Here is a 15722-nt window from a genome sequence, read left to right on the forward strand (position 1 = left end):
GGTACAGATCCATTCTCAGAATCTTTTTCAAGTCAGTTTTCCAGGCAGCCACTGCTGCTTCATCAAATTTCGCACTGAAGTGGAAACCTATTCGTCACCCCTGCAATCAATCTTAGAATTCATAAAAATGTACTTACTTTTGGCATAAAATTGTTATCTTCCAGATTGTCTTTCAAATCCTAAAGAGTTACAAAATTTCCATGTCAGATGATACGTACTAACTTTTAGTTTGAAGCATATATTAATCAATACCTAGTCAGGAAAGCAGAATACATTTTAGGTAATTCCACAGAGGAAGTTCAAGGTGAGAAACCAATTAGAAAGGCTTTGGGATTGCAGAAGCACAAATAGGAGCAACCTATCAGATTAGCAACATCAGGGCGCAGCTCCTGCTTTGAGGGGATGGAGGGTCACATGGAGGAGACAGAGGTCATGAAGAAGATGCTGGAGACACCATCTGAGGCAGGGAGAAAGGGAAATATCCCTGTTGCCTTCTTCTTCCTTTCCTCCAATCATCTACAACTCCTCTGACTGTCCCAACATGCTGGAAGCCTGTTGACAAAGGAGTCTGGGAAAAGTTCCAACAGTTTGTAAGAGTCAGCACTATGTGATACAGAACAGTGGAAGGTTGGGAAATGGATCGGAGAACAAACAGGCAGTGGTTGATTAGGTGTGTGTGCGTTACTGTTATATTCAGTGGTCATCGGGGCAAAATGGCATGTAAGGCACATTCAGCCTTAGTTTTATCTGTGGGCACTTAAATCCTTCCACACCACAGGGACAGGGCATGAGGCGGTTCCATCTCTAAGTTGGTATTTCAGGGAACACTGCCTGACTCATGGGACACCAATAGCCTCAGGGGCACTTGACATTTGAATTATTTGAAACAAAGGAAGTTGCTCCTAATTATTAAGCACAAAACATGGCTAAAGTTCTCCCACTGAGAAAGATAGTAAGGAATCAATTACACTAATTTGTACTCCCATGTGAGCAAGCATATCATAGACTCTAACAAAAGGCAGATTTGGTGAAGAAACATGATGTCAAAACCTGTCTATCTCTAGGGGAATCAATCCAATTACAGCAGACACTGCAAACTACCAGAACAAAGAGATTTATTTATTTATTTTCTCACTTTGGAATAGTGCAGACATGAGCCAAGTCCTGGACTCCCACATATGTCAAGAGAAATTGTAAAATTTTATTATATAATGTTGAGGTTTCGTTTGAAACCAAACTGCTCATTAATTGCTTACTTGATGTGACAATAAAATAGGAGTTGCTGGTGGGAGCAGGGTTAGGAGGCATTAGGTTATCAAAACATATCAAGCTATTCTGTCCTCAGGGCAGTAGGCATTTGTTCCCCAAGTTCTCACCCAAGCATTGAGTGTTATCATGGATGCATGCAGAAAACAGAGACTGGGACAAAAAGAATCATTAAAGCATAGTAAAAGGCAACATTGAACATACGGAGTGAGAGTCACAATTTCTTGGCTCTGAATAATCCTCAGGTGACAGGCGGAAAATAAAATAAAGAACCCAAACCAAGCTAAACAACTAAACAAGAAGAGACAATCTGCTCAGCTTGTAAAGGTAATCTATATGCCCTGAGTTGATTTACTAATGGCATTACCGAGTTTGCACTGGCCAACCACACTCTCTCTTATTGTCTGACATGGGGTAACTGGGCTGTGATTTGCAAAAATCTCAGTGGGATGAGTCTTTCCCTTGTTAGGACAATAAATGAGAAACAAACTCATTAATCATGATGGCAGTATGGTGTAAGGGTTAGTGTCAGACAGCCCTTGGTCAAAATGCCTGGACTTCCATTTAGCTGTGAACTTGGGCAAGATATATAAAGATACCGAGACTCTGCTTCTTCTTTCTTAAGAGTATTTACTTCAGACTTGCAATGAAGATTGATGAATATTATTCAGTTCAAGTGTTTAGCACAGTGCCTGGCACATAATAAGTATGGGGTATGAACATTTGCATCCAAAAAGTTCCAAATACAAAGGGACAGAAAAACAAGTAAAATTGGAAGAAACTCTTCTCTTCCAATGTTTTTCCCTTGTCCCAAATTGTCCACTCCCTTCTCTGTCTTTCTTTTCCCAGCTCTGGAACAATTCTCTTCTTCTTCTGGAATTCCTATCTGGGTTCTAAGATTCACCCCCTCAGAAGTATTAGGATACAGTGCCCCACCCTTCTTCTTGCTCCCCTCCATGGAGGCAGAGACCCACTTCATTGGTAACGGGGACATTGTGGATGTAGCCCAATCTCCATAAGTTCTCATCTCCTTTCCACAGTGAATTCATGCCCAGAGCAGGGCTTACCTAAATGTTCTGTCACTGAGTGGATGGAAAGGCACTGCTGACCCCTGATTGGATTCTCTTTATTTAAAAGATCCCTGGCCGGGAACAGTGGTTCACACCTGTAATCCCAGCACTTTGAAAGGCCAAGGCAGTGGATCACCTGAGGTCAGGAGTTTGAGACCAGCCTGATCAACATGGCAAAACCCCATCTCTACTGAAAATACAAAAAAAAAAAAAAAAATCTTAGCCAGGCATGGTGGCAGGTGCCTGCAATCCCAGATACTTGGAAGGCTGAGGTAGGAGAATCACTTGAACCTGAGAGGTGGAGGTTGCAGGGAGCTGAGATCACACCATTGCACTCCAGCTTCGGCAACAAGAGCAAAACTCCATCTCTCAAACAAAGAAACAAAACCCTTAGTGGCTTAAAGCAATAACCATTTTATTATGTTACATAATTTGGTGGGGGGGCAGCTATTCAGGAGGAGCTTGCAGGGTGATTCTTCTCTTTCATGTGGTATTGGTGGAGGTTGCTTGGTAGCATGCAACTGGGATACCACCTGTCTTGGGGTCTCAATACAGCTTCATTCACCTGTTTGGTGCTTTGGCAAGGTTATCTGAGCTGGGACTGTGGACCAGAGCCCTGCCACGTGACCACTCCAGCATGGTGGTCTCAGCACAATAGCCTTGAATTTCTTAGGTGGCGGCTCAGAGCTCCAAGAGCAAGAGTTCCAAAGAAGGCAGAAGCCCTAAGGCCTTTTTCCATTCAGACTTGAAAGTCACATAGTGTCACTTCCATTACCATCTGTTGGCCAAAATAGTTATAAACCTGCCCAGATCCAAGGAGAGAGGCACTAGATCACACTTTATATGGGAGGGGTGTCAAAGAATCTGTGGCCATGTTTTAAAACTGCTACAGTCATCACCTTCTTTTAATTGCCCCTGCTTGGGCAGGGACTTGGATTCTGATCATTACTTTTCAAGGGGACCTATTAAGCCCAGGCACTTAACACCTGATTGTTGAAGAATTTAAATAGAATCACATATTTTGATGGCAGCTGAGATAATCTCTACTTAAAGTGGCATTGTAGAGAGAAAGAAAGAGATTACATATTTTGGGCTACCCATCTTGAAGCATTTCATAAGTCAGCCTGTCTCAAATGCCCCTACACAATGCAAGACAGGAATGTGTCTGGGAGGGCCTTTTGCAACATTTTTCTTCAACATTTTTCTTAAATGGCCAAAGTATAAATTTCAGCAGCTTTCACAACATCCTGTACTTTTCTGTCATAGTCTTCCTTACCCTTGTGGTGATAAGTTCAATGTCTAATTTTCCCCATAGGATGCCACACTCTCTGATAGAGAATAAGCCTGTATCCTCTGCATCATGTGTAGTGTCTAAAATATAGCAGCTGTGCAACAAATATATTTCACCAGCTACTTATTTGGAGAAGGTTATAGAGAGAAGATGGGACTCACTACTATTTGAAGTTTATAATTTGCTATGAAATATTTGATTCTTTTTTTTTCCAGTTAGAATGATGACTATAAGGCCCATATGTCTGGAATCGGAAGTGTAACATTTAAAACTTTAACAAGTTCCCTGGTGAGTCTAACCAGTTCACTCAGATTATTGAAAGACACAAGATAACATCCACATACCCAACACTTACTAATAGCTTTGTTTTATTATTCAGTTAATTATTTCATCTTTTATAATCATACAACAATTCTCTTTTAAACAACACTGTTATACCTGAAGATGGTCACATTATATTCTTTCTTCCTTCTACAGTAGTAAAGTGTTTTTCTTCATACTCAGTTTTTTAATAGAACATTTGAATATCATGAAGTGTAGTTAACTAAAAAATAATGAACGGACCAAACTCCATGGAAAACAATTGCACACTCAATTAAAAGTCTAATGCTATTACAGTGGTTCATGTACATTCAAGAGGAAACTCCAGAGGTCTTGGGGACACGGGAGCTGGGAGAGTGTTGGTGGGATATAAGCACCTCCCTTAAGACTTGTTTGGCAGCTTGAAAACTCGAGGTTGAATACTGGTCCAGTACCATCACCCTTTCTAGCCAGGATGGGTTCCTTCCGGCAAGCATCGGGAAAAGTCAGCAGGGTGCAATCAATAGTGTCTTTCAAGGGGGAAAAATCCTCCAGTCAATTGTACAACCATCCTAAGACTTTCCCCTGCCCCATTCATATCAGCCTTTTTAACTTGAATGTAAGTAGGAGCCAGTCATAGTTGTGTGCAGTGTGTGTGCACGCATGTGTGTGTGTGTGAACATACATACACACATTCAGTGGGGAGAACTCAAGGGGAAACTGGAGGAAGAAAGTCTTGGGGAAAGAGGGGTCTAAAAATGGAGGGTCACAGAAAGAAGAAGTAAAAGACAAAGGTAAAGAAGGTAGAGGAACTTAGGAGACTGAGGGAAAGATAGGAGAGAGGAAGATAGTATGCCTAAAATAAAAAGAAGGAGAGGGTGCAGAGGAGGGACCCTGATACCTGCTTCACCCTCTCCCTGGTCTGTCAACTCCCACATCATCCACTTCTGGGCACAAAGGCATCGGCAGCCTCACCCTGCTTCCACTCAAGCTTAAAGCACCATGTTCTGCACAGACGTGAATAGAAGGATGGCAAACAGTAGCAGCAAAGAGATGCTCTGGGCCCTGTCTGATTGGCCTGTCACATCTTCTCTGGCAATGGTGAAATATTTGCCCTTGAGGCACTTTAACTGAGGCTCCAGCATTTGCCACAGGCGGGACAGCCAGTTTTTCTGCTGATCTTTTCTTTGAAAGTAGGGGAATCGCTGAGGCAGGTGCATTAGAGAGTTTGAAATAAATCCTTCAGTGTTTGGAAAGAAGGAGACAGGAGAGTGAAACCACCCTGTGCTTTATCTCAGCCTCATCACAGGCTTCCTTCCCAGTTATGAGGGTGGGGAGGAGGGCCATGTGCAGTGGAACTGAGGGTCCCAAGGGTGCTCTAGCTCCAAAGGCCAAGGGCGCACTTTGGCCCCTCCTCCTTCCACTGCACAGAGGACATGTCCATGCCACAGATGCTTGGGAAAGGTAAAGCTCTCTGGGCAGGCTCCCTGTTGGGCTGAGAGCTCGGACAATTGTGTGCCAGATGATACCAAAAACAGAACTGAGTATTGCAGGGTTGCTAAGATCCTGTGCCCTGGAGACCAACAGCCTGAACTCACACTGAAATTCAGTGTGAGTTAAGTGCATGAGGGATTTGGGGCAAATTGTATAACCTCCTTGCCTCATTTTCCTAACACTAAAATGGAGACAAGAATAGTACTTTCCTCAGGAGTTGCTGTGAGAATTCAATGATACCTAAGGTTCTTAGAGCAGTGCCTGGCATACAGCAAGCACTCAATAAATGTTATCTGTCATTATTACTATTTAGAAAAAAAAAACAATTTAGCTCAATGACTAGTCTTATAGGTCCTGCATCTGTTTCCTGACCTTCCTTATGTGTTTCCAAATGAGGAGCCCTGGTCAAAGGTATGATGGCTGAAGGTGTGTGTTCAGGCCACTGAGTTGTATGGGATGGCTAAGGCCATTGCTAGTTAACAGGGCCTTGCCAGGCTCTTTCTGAAAGTCTGGGCTTTCTGTTGGCTGGGTCACTATTTGTGACCATGTCAATGCTTGGGCGGTGGGATGGAAACAACACTCTAGTCCTTAACTGCAATCAGTGGTGCTTCACTACACAGAATTCCAGCAACTGGATGAGCAGTGACCATGGTGGAATCCTCCTGCTTATGGTTATCAGAGAAACGATTTGCAAAACTAGCAACACAAGCAAATTTAGCAAGGTGGGGATGAACAGACATTTTTTGTGATCAATAATAGCTTTAGTTCACTGTAACACTGATATGAAAGTGTTGACCCCTCCTGGACCCCATCAGACATCCACCAAGCCTTACCTGCTCAGTCTAAGAGGTGTGGGGGTTAAAGATAATCCAGGCACATAGATATATATTGGTAGGCTGGAGAAGTCCATCCAAAGGAAGCATGGATTTTTTTAAAAAAAATAATAAACTCCAAGTCTTTTCTAGAATGTGGACTGCTAACTAGTCTCCCAGGTAGACTTTTCTGAAGGTGCATTTGACAGATGGCATCTTGTTCCCTCTCAAAGATCATGTTGTTCAGAGGAGGGGACAGAGATCTGACAGAGGGAGATTTAATCCCAGTCCTGGCTTAAAATAAGGAAGGATCTCAAAACCCAAGTGGTCCACTGGGGCCTATAATGAAAGCTGGTTACACCTTTCGGGTATGGAAATAGTGACAGCAAGGCCTAGGAAGAAAACCAGGAGGCACATACAAGGGCCACCTTCCCCAGTTTTCTAATTGTCTTTCTCTGTGAGCAGGGCCAAGGCTTCCAGAGTGAGATGCTTCCTGAGGCATGTTTGAGTGTGGGGCCTGAGGCAGGCCTAACAACTTTCTGACCTCACCTCTATCCCCGGTTGCAATGGATTTAGGAACTCAGTGAGCACAGGGTGCCTACTTAATAGACTTTTCATGGGGATCACAGCAGAGCTCTTGAGCATTCTGGTAATCTTCTCGGGGAAAAAAATGAATGGAACAAAGTAACGGCAAAGCAAACCCCAAAGTAATCCTCTAAAGAAATATGGCACTGCATGAAGCCACTAGCTGGCAGATTTCCCAGTCATGCAGATGGAGAACATCATACTGAAGAAGTTCTGCAGGGAGCAAGGATCACTTTCTCCCTGGTTTTGATGTTGCTGTGGAGGTTTTAATGTTCCATTAAAAAATATTAAAAATCCACAAACCAACCCAGATGGATCCCTCCTCTTTCCTACTTCATTCTGGCAGCAGCTCCCTGACCTTATGATGCTAGATCTCTTTGCTGTCCCCATAGTCGTTGTAGGGGATGCTCAGGGTCTGCTCCTCACACGTCTTCCTGAGGTCCCGGCTGAGCTCCGCCCAGTCAAGTCCATAGGGTTTGATCTCGCTGTAGCGGCACCCCAGGTACTTGAGTGAGCTGCGCCGCAAGCTTATCTTGGGTTCCTGAAGGAGTCCATTGCACCAACTGCTGAGGTCCCCAAGCTGGGAAAGGATGAGACCAGCTTTCCTATGGATCAAGCACAGAGGATACTTAAGTTAGAAAGAAGAGAGGGTCTGGATGAGCAGAGCTACTATTAGTGTGAGACTCTAACCTTCAAGAGGGCAGAGTGTGGTGTGTTTTCTCCCTATTTTACCTTTGGCACTTAGAACAGTGAGCCCTCCATAAATATCTGTCAAGCAAAAGAATGAATGAATGAATGGGATAAATGTTCAAAGTGAGCAAGCACCAAAAAGAAACAGACAAAATGCAGTAAGGAAAAATAAGAAGAGAAAATAAAAAAACTAATATTGTAGTGGAAATGCATGCCTTTTAAAAATCATAGAGTTGGCAGGTTTGAAAGACAAATCAAATCAAGTTTCTTTAAAGCTAGTCATTTATCATCACTACATGACAAATAATGTGCTTGACTAAATATTTCCCTTTCCAAGGCCGCTTCTGAACTGGTAGAAGCAGCCGTTATGTTGAACTGAAAAGGATATTAGATGTGACCAATTATGCCTGGATGGAAGTAGCTGTAGTGTAATAAAGGCAAGGACAATAATACCCTCAGTTCATGTTGACACAGGATTATCCTTTGGGAAAATGAAGACTGTCAGTTGCACATATCACCTAATTAACTTCCAGGTGAGCTCATGCTCCATTTCTCCACCTCCCTCAGAAAGTGAAGAGGCCATTATCATTGTCACTTAGCCCCAAAGGAGAGGGAAAACAAAGAAGGTGACGAAGGTCACCTGAGCCATTGCAGATTCCTGAGAGAGAAGGGAGAGAGGAGAGCAAGGTGCCCCAAGTTGCACACACTGGAAAGGAGTGATCTCCCTGGGCCAGGAGCACAGAGTGTGAGAGCCTCTGGCATCTAGCTTGGGGGAAAGGACTAGCAACACTATGTCACTGGTGCAGACCAGTGGCACTCACTTCTGGTGTCATAGATAAAGAAAGCCTAGAGTCAGTTCTCAGAGCTTACTGGATTTGACTCTGAATACAGGAAGAGTAAAAGATCAGGATCACCTCATTCAGTTGTGTTTTTCTTATTCTTTAAAAATGCAAGTAACCAGAGACCCATGAAGGAAGATACTCTCATTTGAACAAGGTCTTATGACCTGGAAAACTCAACAAAGACTACTGACTTGGAAAACTCAATAAACACTATTCTTTGCAGCATTTATTGACTGCTAGTCTAACTCATGTGTGGAACCACTCTTTTCTAGTTTCATCAACAAATTGTATTAGTCTGTTTTCATGCTGCTGAGAAAGACATACCCGAGACTGGGCAACTTACAAAAGAACGGTTTAACTGGACTCACAGCTCCACATGGCTGGGGAAGCATCACAATCATGGTGGAAGGTGAAAGGCACATCTCACATGGCGGCAGACAAAAGAAGAGAGCTTTTGCAGGGAGACTCCCATTTTTAAAACCATCAGATCTCATGAGACTTATTCACTATCACAAGAATAGCACGGGAAAGACCTGTCCCCATGATTCCATTACCTCCCCCTAGATCCCCCCCAACACGTGAGAATTCAAGATGAGATTTGGGTGGGGACACAGCCAAACAATATCACAATTCCTTCCAGAAACTGAAATTTTATTCACCTTATTTAGAGAGAGGTTTCAAAGAACAATAGCCACATTCCTTTCATTTCTCCTCTACTGTCCTGGCAGAGAGCATCACCAAGGGATGACCTCCCTGCGTTACTAAAGGGTGAGCTGAGAGAAAGGCGGAGATTGCAGTTGGTCGGAGGAAGGGTTTGAGCTTCAGCAGCAAAGTCAAGGGCTAAGAGTGGTGTGAAGTCATGGGAGGGACAGTCATATTTTCTCCAACTTCAATGGTGGGTCAGAAGAAACCAAACAAACACTCTGCCTGCTGACTAAAGCGTCTTGGGCAGATGATCTGTACTTTCCCTATCAGCCTCTGCAGTTTGGTCAAGCAGGTTTTCCAAAAGTTGTCATCAACAAGAACTCTGGTAGCCCTGCCTCTCAGTCTGTCCTACTGTGTGTCATTAGTTGTTGACAAGCTCATGGGAGGTGGAGAAAGGGGAGAGGCGGAAGAGGGAGGGACAATATCAGCATCATGTTCAAGAAATGAACAAAGAACTCCCATCATCCTTCCAAAAGAATGAATTTAATTAGCCCATACACCCTTTGTTGCTGCTTTCAGTGCTCACTTTAAATAACAATAATAATAATAAATTTGGGATTGCCATTGACCATTTTGGAGCCTGTGGCTTTCTTTCTTATTAGTAGAGCAACCAATGTTTTTCTCAAACTATTTTCAACCCTCAGCTCAATCTGGAGGCCTCATTGAGTTTTAATGAAATTGGATTGTGGTGAACTGAGGGAATCCTCTGTTTGCTCAGAGGAAGTAAGCAGCCATAGACCCTTTTCTGCTCATCTTCACAATTAACCCCAAAGTGGGTTGATGTATTTCAAAACAGAGGATTTTTCCTTTCCTGTGGTTGTCTCTGAGATCCATGACACTAAAAAGCCAAATTTTATTTCCTGCAGACTAATGAAACTACACAATGTTTTCTAATATATAGCCATGAAAGACTAGTATTACACACGAAGGAGCCTCCTGGGAGGAGAGTGTGCAGTCAGTGGTGGCCTTACTTTACAACAAGATCTACATTTCTTCCCCTGCTCACTTTCTTCATTAACCAATTTTGCTTCTGACTCTTGAGTCACAAGAGAGAAATTTTAAAAGCACTCCAAATGCCCTTAGAAATCAAGATGATATATGCAATGTTAGTGCTTTTCAAATTGTGACATTTATGTTCCCTGACAAAGAACTGTATATATACACTCAATAAATGTCAGAAGAGAGAAGGGAAGGGAGAAGAGGGGAGAGGGGAGCAGAGAGGAAAGGAGTGGGTGGAGAAGGAGGTAGCAGGAGTGGAGAGGAGAGGAGAGAGTTAGAGAATGGAGTTGATATTAGTGATGAGTAAGAATAAGGTAAAGACAAAGATAGGGTATGAAGTGAAGGGGACATTTTTAAACATGTATCTACTTTCTAACCCAGGATTTGTCTCTTACCAAAACTGAGACAAAGCAAATTAAAAATCCCTTACATTTTTCTCTGTGGTCTATAGTGATGGCTCTCTTTGCCCAAGAACTATCACTCTTTATAAACAGGAAATTATTTATGGATTGTAGAAAAATCCTGCCAGATCTTACACATAAAATCATTTTATCTCAGAAGATAAACCTAATTTTCCTCTTTCCTTCAAAAGTAAGAAAATAGAATGTCCTCAATGATGGTCTTCTGGGAAAGTTTATAACTGCAAGTCACAGCAGGCCAAATGAGGTTGATTCTCTCTCCAGTTTGGTCAGAAGTCAGATGGATGGGATGACTTTTGGGTGGTACTTTCATTCTGCCCTGTTGGCTGGAGTGAAAGAATTCTTTAAGAGACAGAAGATTCTATAGTGTTGATTTTCTTCATTTCCTTCCTTCCTTCCTTCCTTCCTTCCTTCCTTCCTTCCTTCCTTCCTTCCTTCGTTCCTTCCTTCCTTTTTAAATTTTCTCCTTCCTTCTTCATTTTCTTTCTCATTCATTCTTTTTTCTATCCTCACAGCCCTTCCCCTATTTTTATTGTTTCTGCATGAGCACCTAAATAATTTGGGGACATATAGGTAATAACATTCCATATGAAAATCCTTTTTATCATACTTATCCAAAAATTTCAGTCTTTTCAGGGAAGTCTGTTTTCTCAAAGCAGCAATATACAGTTATGATTAACAGAACAAAAGAAAAGTGATACATCTGCACATTCTTCTCATTTCTTATTTTCCAAGCACACTATTCTGTTTGTGCAACCTAAAAGCAGTGGGTGTGGAGTATTAGGCAGTTGTGGCCCTTGGGGCCAAGAGAAGTTAGCACACACTATGTGACCCTAGTTCTGGCCAAGACTGACGTCAAGATGGGTCTTTGTCTACTCTCTTGTTGCATTTCAAGAGATGTGGAATTTAACTCAAAACAAGTATTTACAATGCATATAATATATGAAAAACCTAAATGCAAAAAATAGTTTTGGATAACCTCTTTAATAAAATTCCAAATTTTCTTTCACAAGACCATGCTTTTGGCTCTTTGAGTTTTAGAATGCAATGTCAACTTGATGAAAAAGGAGGGTAAAATAGGTCAAGAGCAAAATTGTTTTTCAGAGTTCAGGAAAAGCATTCATGGCTGGACTGCTTAAACAGAGCTCATCCAAAACTAATCTGCATGGGCTGAACTGTCTTAAATCAGGGGACTGACTTCTCTGATTGCCTAAGCTCATCCAGGAAATCTCTACAACTTCATGGATGCAGTATTACAGCACAAGAGATACAAAATTTCAAGAAGTCTTTAAAAGGGTTGACGTAGTTTATTGATTACCTGGGACCTAACTCATCCTCACATCGCCAGGTGAATTCCCCGAAGCTCTCGTAGTGCTGGTTATAGTGGTAGAGGACCCGGTGTAAGGTGGGGGAACCCAGATCCAGGAGGGTATTGTAGGCGGTCTGCTGCTCCTTCCCACTGGTGTAGCCATTGAAGAGATTGTAGATCTTGTCAGCTATTTCTGAGGAAGGAGGAAAAGGAAAATAAGTTCATATTTACATATATATAAAATAATGTATGTATACACATACATTATATATGATCTATATCATATAGATACATCATAGACACATGTAGATCATTTATAATGTGTATATAATATGCATATATATCATATAGTATATGCATACACATAAATGTGTGTATGTGAATGTGTGTGTATATACATATATGCATGTTTGCTGATGTGTGTGTGAGTATGCTGTTACTGAAAGAGTATTGAACCCAAGGCCTGAAGAAAGTGATTTGAGTAATTCACTTTGTGTCTGCCCCACCAGGCTTCAGTTTTCTATTCTAAAATGAAAGCCTTTGACTAGAATACCTCTAAGGTTTGTTTCAGTTACAATATTCATTTTTTTACTAAGGTTTTCTAAAAATACCTAGCTTGAGGAAAAAGCTCATATATTAACACTTTTTTGGCAAGTGCAATTCCAGGGAAGCAAGAGCGAAGATAAAGAGAAATGAAGCAAGAAAGAAGAGAAAGTAAATGTAAGGGAGAGCATGAAGGAGCTGGTCATGCCTTCCTGATGAGCTGATTGCTACATTTTGCAGGAGAGGATGTGTGACCCACTGGATCTCTAGTGGGTCATTCAGGGGTAGAAGGAAAGAATTTATCTCCAACTTCCATCCATGATTGGTCTGAGTGTGTTCCCATGGGGCATTAATAACCCTACACTTCTAGGTGGCAAGTGCTTGCATACCAGGGTTCCTGCCAAAGCAGCAGGGCAGCCCTGGCAGCGAGTGGCGGGCGTTCGGCTCAGGGATGAAGTGAGGCACTGTCAGGTGGTGCTTGCGAGTGACATGAAGAGTCTGAAGTGGCCTCATGACTGTGGGAAAGCAGAACCCTTGTTAGGACCACCTAGACCAGATGCAGAGGCAGATCTGTGGAGACCCAGAAATGGAATCTAGTGTAAATGAGTAATCTTTCCATTCAATTTACGTCTCTGATATTTCTTCCTCAAAGGCATAAATTGCTAAGTCTGAAGTTGGTGATGTGGCAAAGTGGAAATGATTTTGTATAGACTTGGCATTTTTTTCTTACAGAGCTCAAAGTACTTCATCATTAAATATTTTCTCTTTTAACCTGTCAGAAAGGAGATGTATTTACATTTTTCTCACTAAACAGCTGGGAAACTAAGATCTGGAGAGCACTGCTTTGTCTTGGATGCAGTGTTAATTCTGGGGATGAAGAAATGAAGTCCACAGGTTCCTAAGCCACAACTTGGCCAATGTGACCGTCTGTTAGCTCGCAGGCATGGCAGCCTGATTCCTTGTCAAATTTCCAAGTGACTTCAGCACTGCTGGTCATGACGAAATCATCCTTGTAGCAGTTTCCAGAGTTGGAATGAATAAAATTTCTACCTCTATCCTGCCCAGACACAGAAATTATTTCTTTACTTTTCTGTCTTACCTGTTGCCTATGAGGACAGGAGCCAGATTTTACACCCTTACTATCCTGAGTGGCTAGCACAAGGCCAGACAATCTAGTAGATCCAAAAATGTTACCTGAATGAATAGAACTTAAACCTTTGGGAACAATTTAAATTTAATTTGGGTAAGAGTTTCTCAGTGATATCTCTCTATACCAGGTCACACCAATCCTGTAGCAACCAAACTTGCAGCCAGCATATTTAGCTGCATTGCAAATAACTTGAGTATAGAAGTCCGCTTAGATTTTCAGGTTGCTAAAATTCTCATATTGTTAAAAATGGAATCAAGAAACAAAGAAGATAGTGATTTAGAAAATAAACATCTATGGTATCTCTAGTTGTTTATCGAAGGCCTATGATTGCCAAGAACTTTGCACATGTGAATTCCAATTCTCACACTACCACTGAAAGATGGATATGAATGTGCCTGTTTTACAAATGGGAAGATTTGGGAAAAGGTCAAGTTACCCACCTGCCTAAGGTCACACTGCCAGTGTGAAATGGAGTCAAAATTGAAAACTACGCCTATCTGCCATTGCTATTGTGTACTGATGCGTGGAAATACGTGATGTATAACCAATTTAAGGTACAGGAGGCAGAGTCATGGGATGGAAAATCTGGGATGACTCTCTCTAGTCAAGGGCATTTCCCTGATTGGGCTACAGATGTCAAGAAAGAGGGAATCCTAGTAGCTGTGCAGGGGGTCTGTCGTTTCTGAAGTTGAGATAAGAAGAGGCCGAGGGACTCTTCTAAAAGCTGTGTTGTGCTCCATGGGAGGCAGGGAGCGCTTGCTGAGAGAAGAATGACCAGGGGCAGGAAAAATGCTGGCCATAAGACCAGAGCTGAGATAGGCAGGTCTGCACTTCCTCTCCCACCCCTGCACTGGTGCCAGTCTATGCTTACTTCTTGTGATGAGAAAGAACAGTCCACATGCCAGGCCCTGGTTGTGGTAGTCTTTGCTGAGGAGCAGTGATGGCTGAGGAGATGCCAACCATTCTCATAACACAGCAGTCATATCTAGCTAGAGAAGACTAAAGGCTCCCAGCTTTTGCAGCACGTGGGATGAGACCAGTTTCCACCACCAATCTCCTAAAACCACAATATTCTAGCTCTTGGGTATGCTTAAGAGCACACATCAGTAAGTGAGATGCTGTTTTCAGAAAGATCTATGCTCCAGGCTCCTAGCGCATGAATATTTCTGGCTCCTCCTATTTTCACAGAAAGAATTGAGAGAATTTATTTTGTTAGTCTTCATAGCATCTCAAGAATTCACTAACTCAAACAATGGAACATAGTAGAGGTATTTTTAGCTATAATTTTACTCAATTGTAGGTTCACAGAAACCTCAAGCTATTCAAGACAGATACCTGTCTTTTCTCTCTTTAACGATCATGATGTTCAGAAATACATAAGACGCAGGTGAAAATATGGCAAAGAGCCTGTCTACACAGCCTCATCACAAAAAAACATGATTAGAAAAGAACTGAGATCTCTTAGGCGGCAGGATAAATTAACAAGGCTGAGACTGAGGCTCTCAGGCCCAGGCACCATGGCAACAAATGGAGTTGGACCACACCCGCTGTGTGACCAGGGACAAGTTACTTAACCTCTCTGGGTCTTAGTTTCCATGCCTATTCAATGATGGTTAATAATACATACCCTCCAAGATTCTTGTGAGAATAAAAACTATATTAAATGTCAAACCTTTTTTTTTAAAAAAAAAAGCACAATGTCTGGAGATAGTAAGCTTATATTTATTCATTTATTAAATAAAATTGTTCTCGAGTACTTAGTATGCACCTGACAGTTTTCTATGTCCTTGGGCTACGTCAGACAAAAATCCTCACCCTTATGGCACTTACAGTATGGTGGTAGGAGACAGGTCAGGTAAGCAATAAACGTAGTAAATAAGTAAAATATAGTGTGTTAAAAAGTGTGGAAAAATAAAACAAGAGGAAGTTCGTCCTTCCACAGCCTTTGTATTTCTGTGAAATCTGTTCTCCAATAATGAAAAGGAGAACCAGAAGGATTTGCCAGTGGGTTGGATGTAGAGCATGAGAACAGGCAGGGGTCACTCCACCATCCGTCAAGTCAGCCCCTTGCTCACCGTCCTCCAGGGCTTCCCACTCCAATCCCAGGCAGAGTCCAGTGCCCTGTTCTGATGACCAGGCCCTGTGGGATCCTTCCCACACTCTTGGAGCTCCTCTCCTGCTCTTCTCTCTCCCACTCTTCCTCCTTCCTCTTCTTCAAACATGAGCCAAGAATCTCTGTACCGCTGC

The 15722-nt window shown here is 42.3% G+C and overlaps 1 protein-coding gene across 3 annotated transcripts in view; it reads right to left on the reverse strand.

Moving 5' to 3' along the window:
- Positions 1 to 206: 206 nt before the first annotated feature.
- Positions 207 to 15722, reverse strand: part of ASTN1 (astrotactin 1) — a 311322-nt gene continuing 295806 nt past the window's right edge. Inside the window, exons 22-23 of one of the 3 annotated variants that reach the window (XM_010367398.2) lie at positions 11792 to 11975; positions 207 to 552 (exon numbers count right to left, since the gene is read on the reverse strand). In XM_010367398.2, the coding sequence (XP_010365700.1) occupies positions 513 to 552; positions 11792 to 11975 (224 nt within the window). In that variant the 3' untranslated portion in view covers positions 207 to 512. Of the gene's footprint in view, positions 553 to 3972; positions 7424 to 11791; positions 11976 to 15722 lie in introns of those variants that run through there. The other 2 variants (XM_030937122.1, XM_010367397.2) reach the window with 2 other exon arrangements.

This window comes from Rhinopithecus roxellana, chromosome 8 (assembly GCF_007565055.1).
Source record: "Rhinopithecus roxellana isolate Shanxi Qingling chromosome 8, ASM756505v1, whole genome shotgun sequence".
Taxonomy (NCBI): domain Eukaryota; kingdom Metazoa; phylum Chordata; class Mammalia; order Primates; family Cercopithecidae; genus Rhinopithecus; species Rhinopithecus roxellana.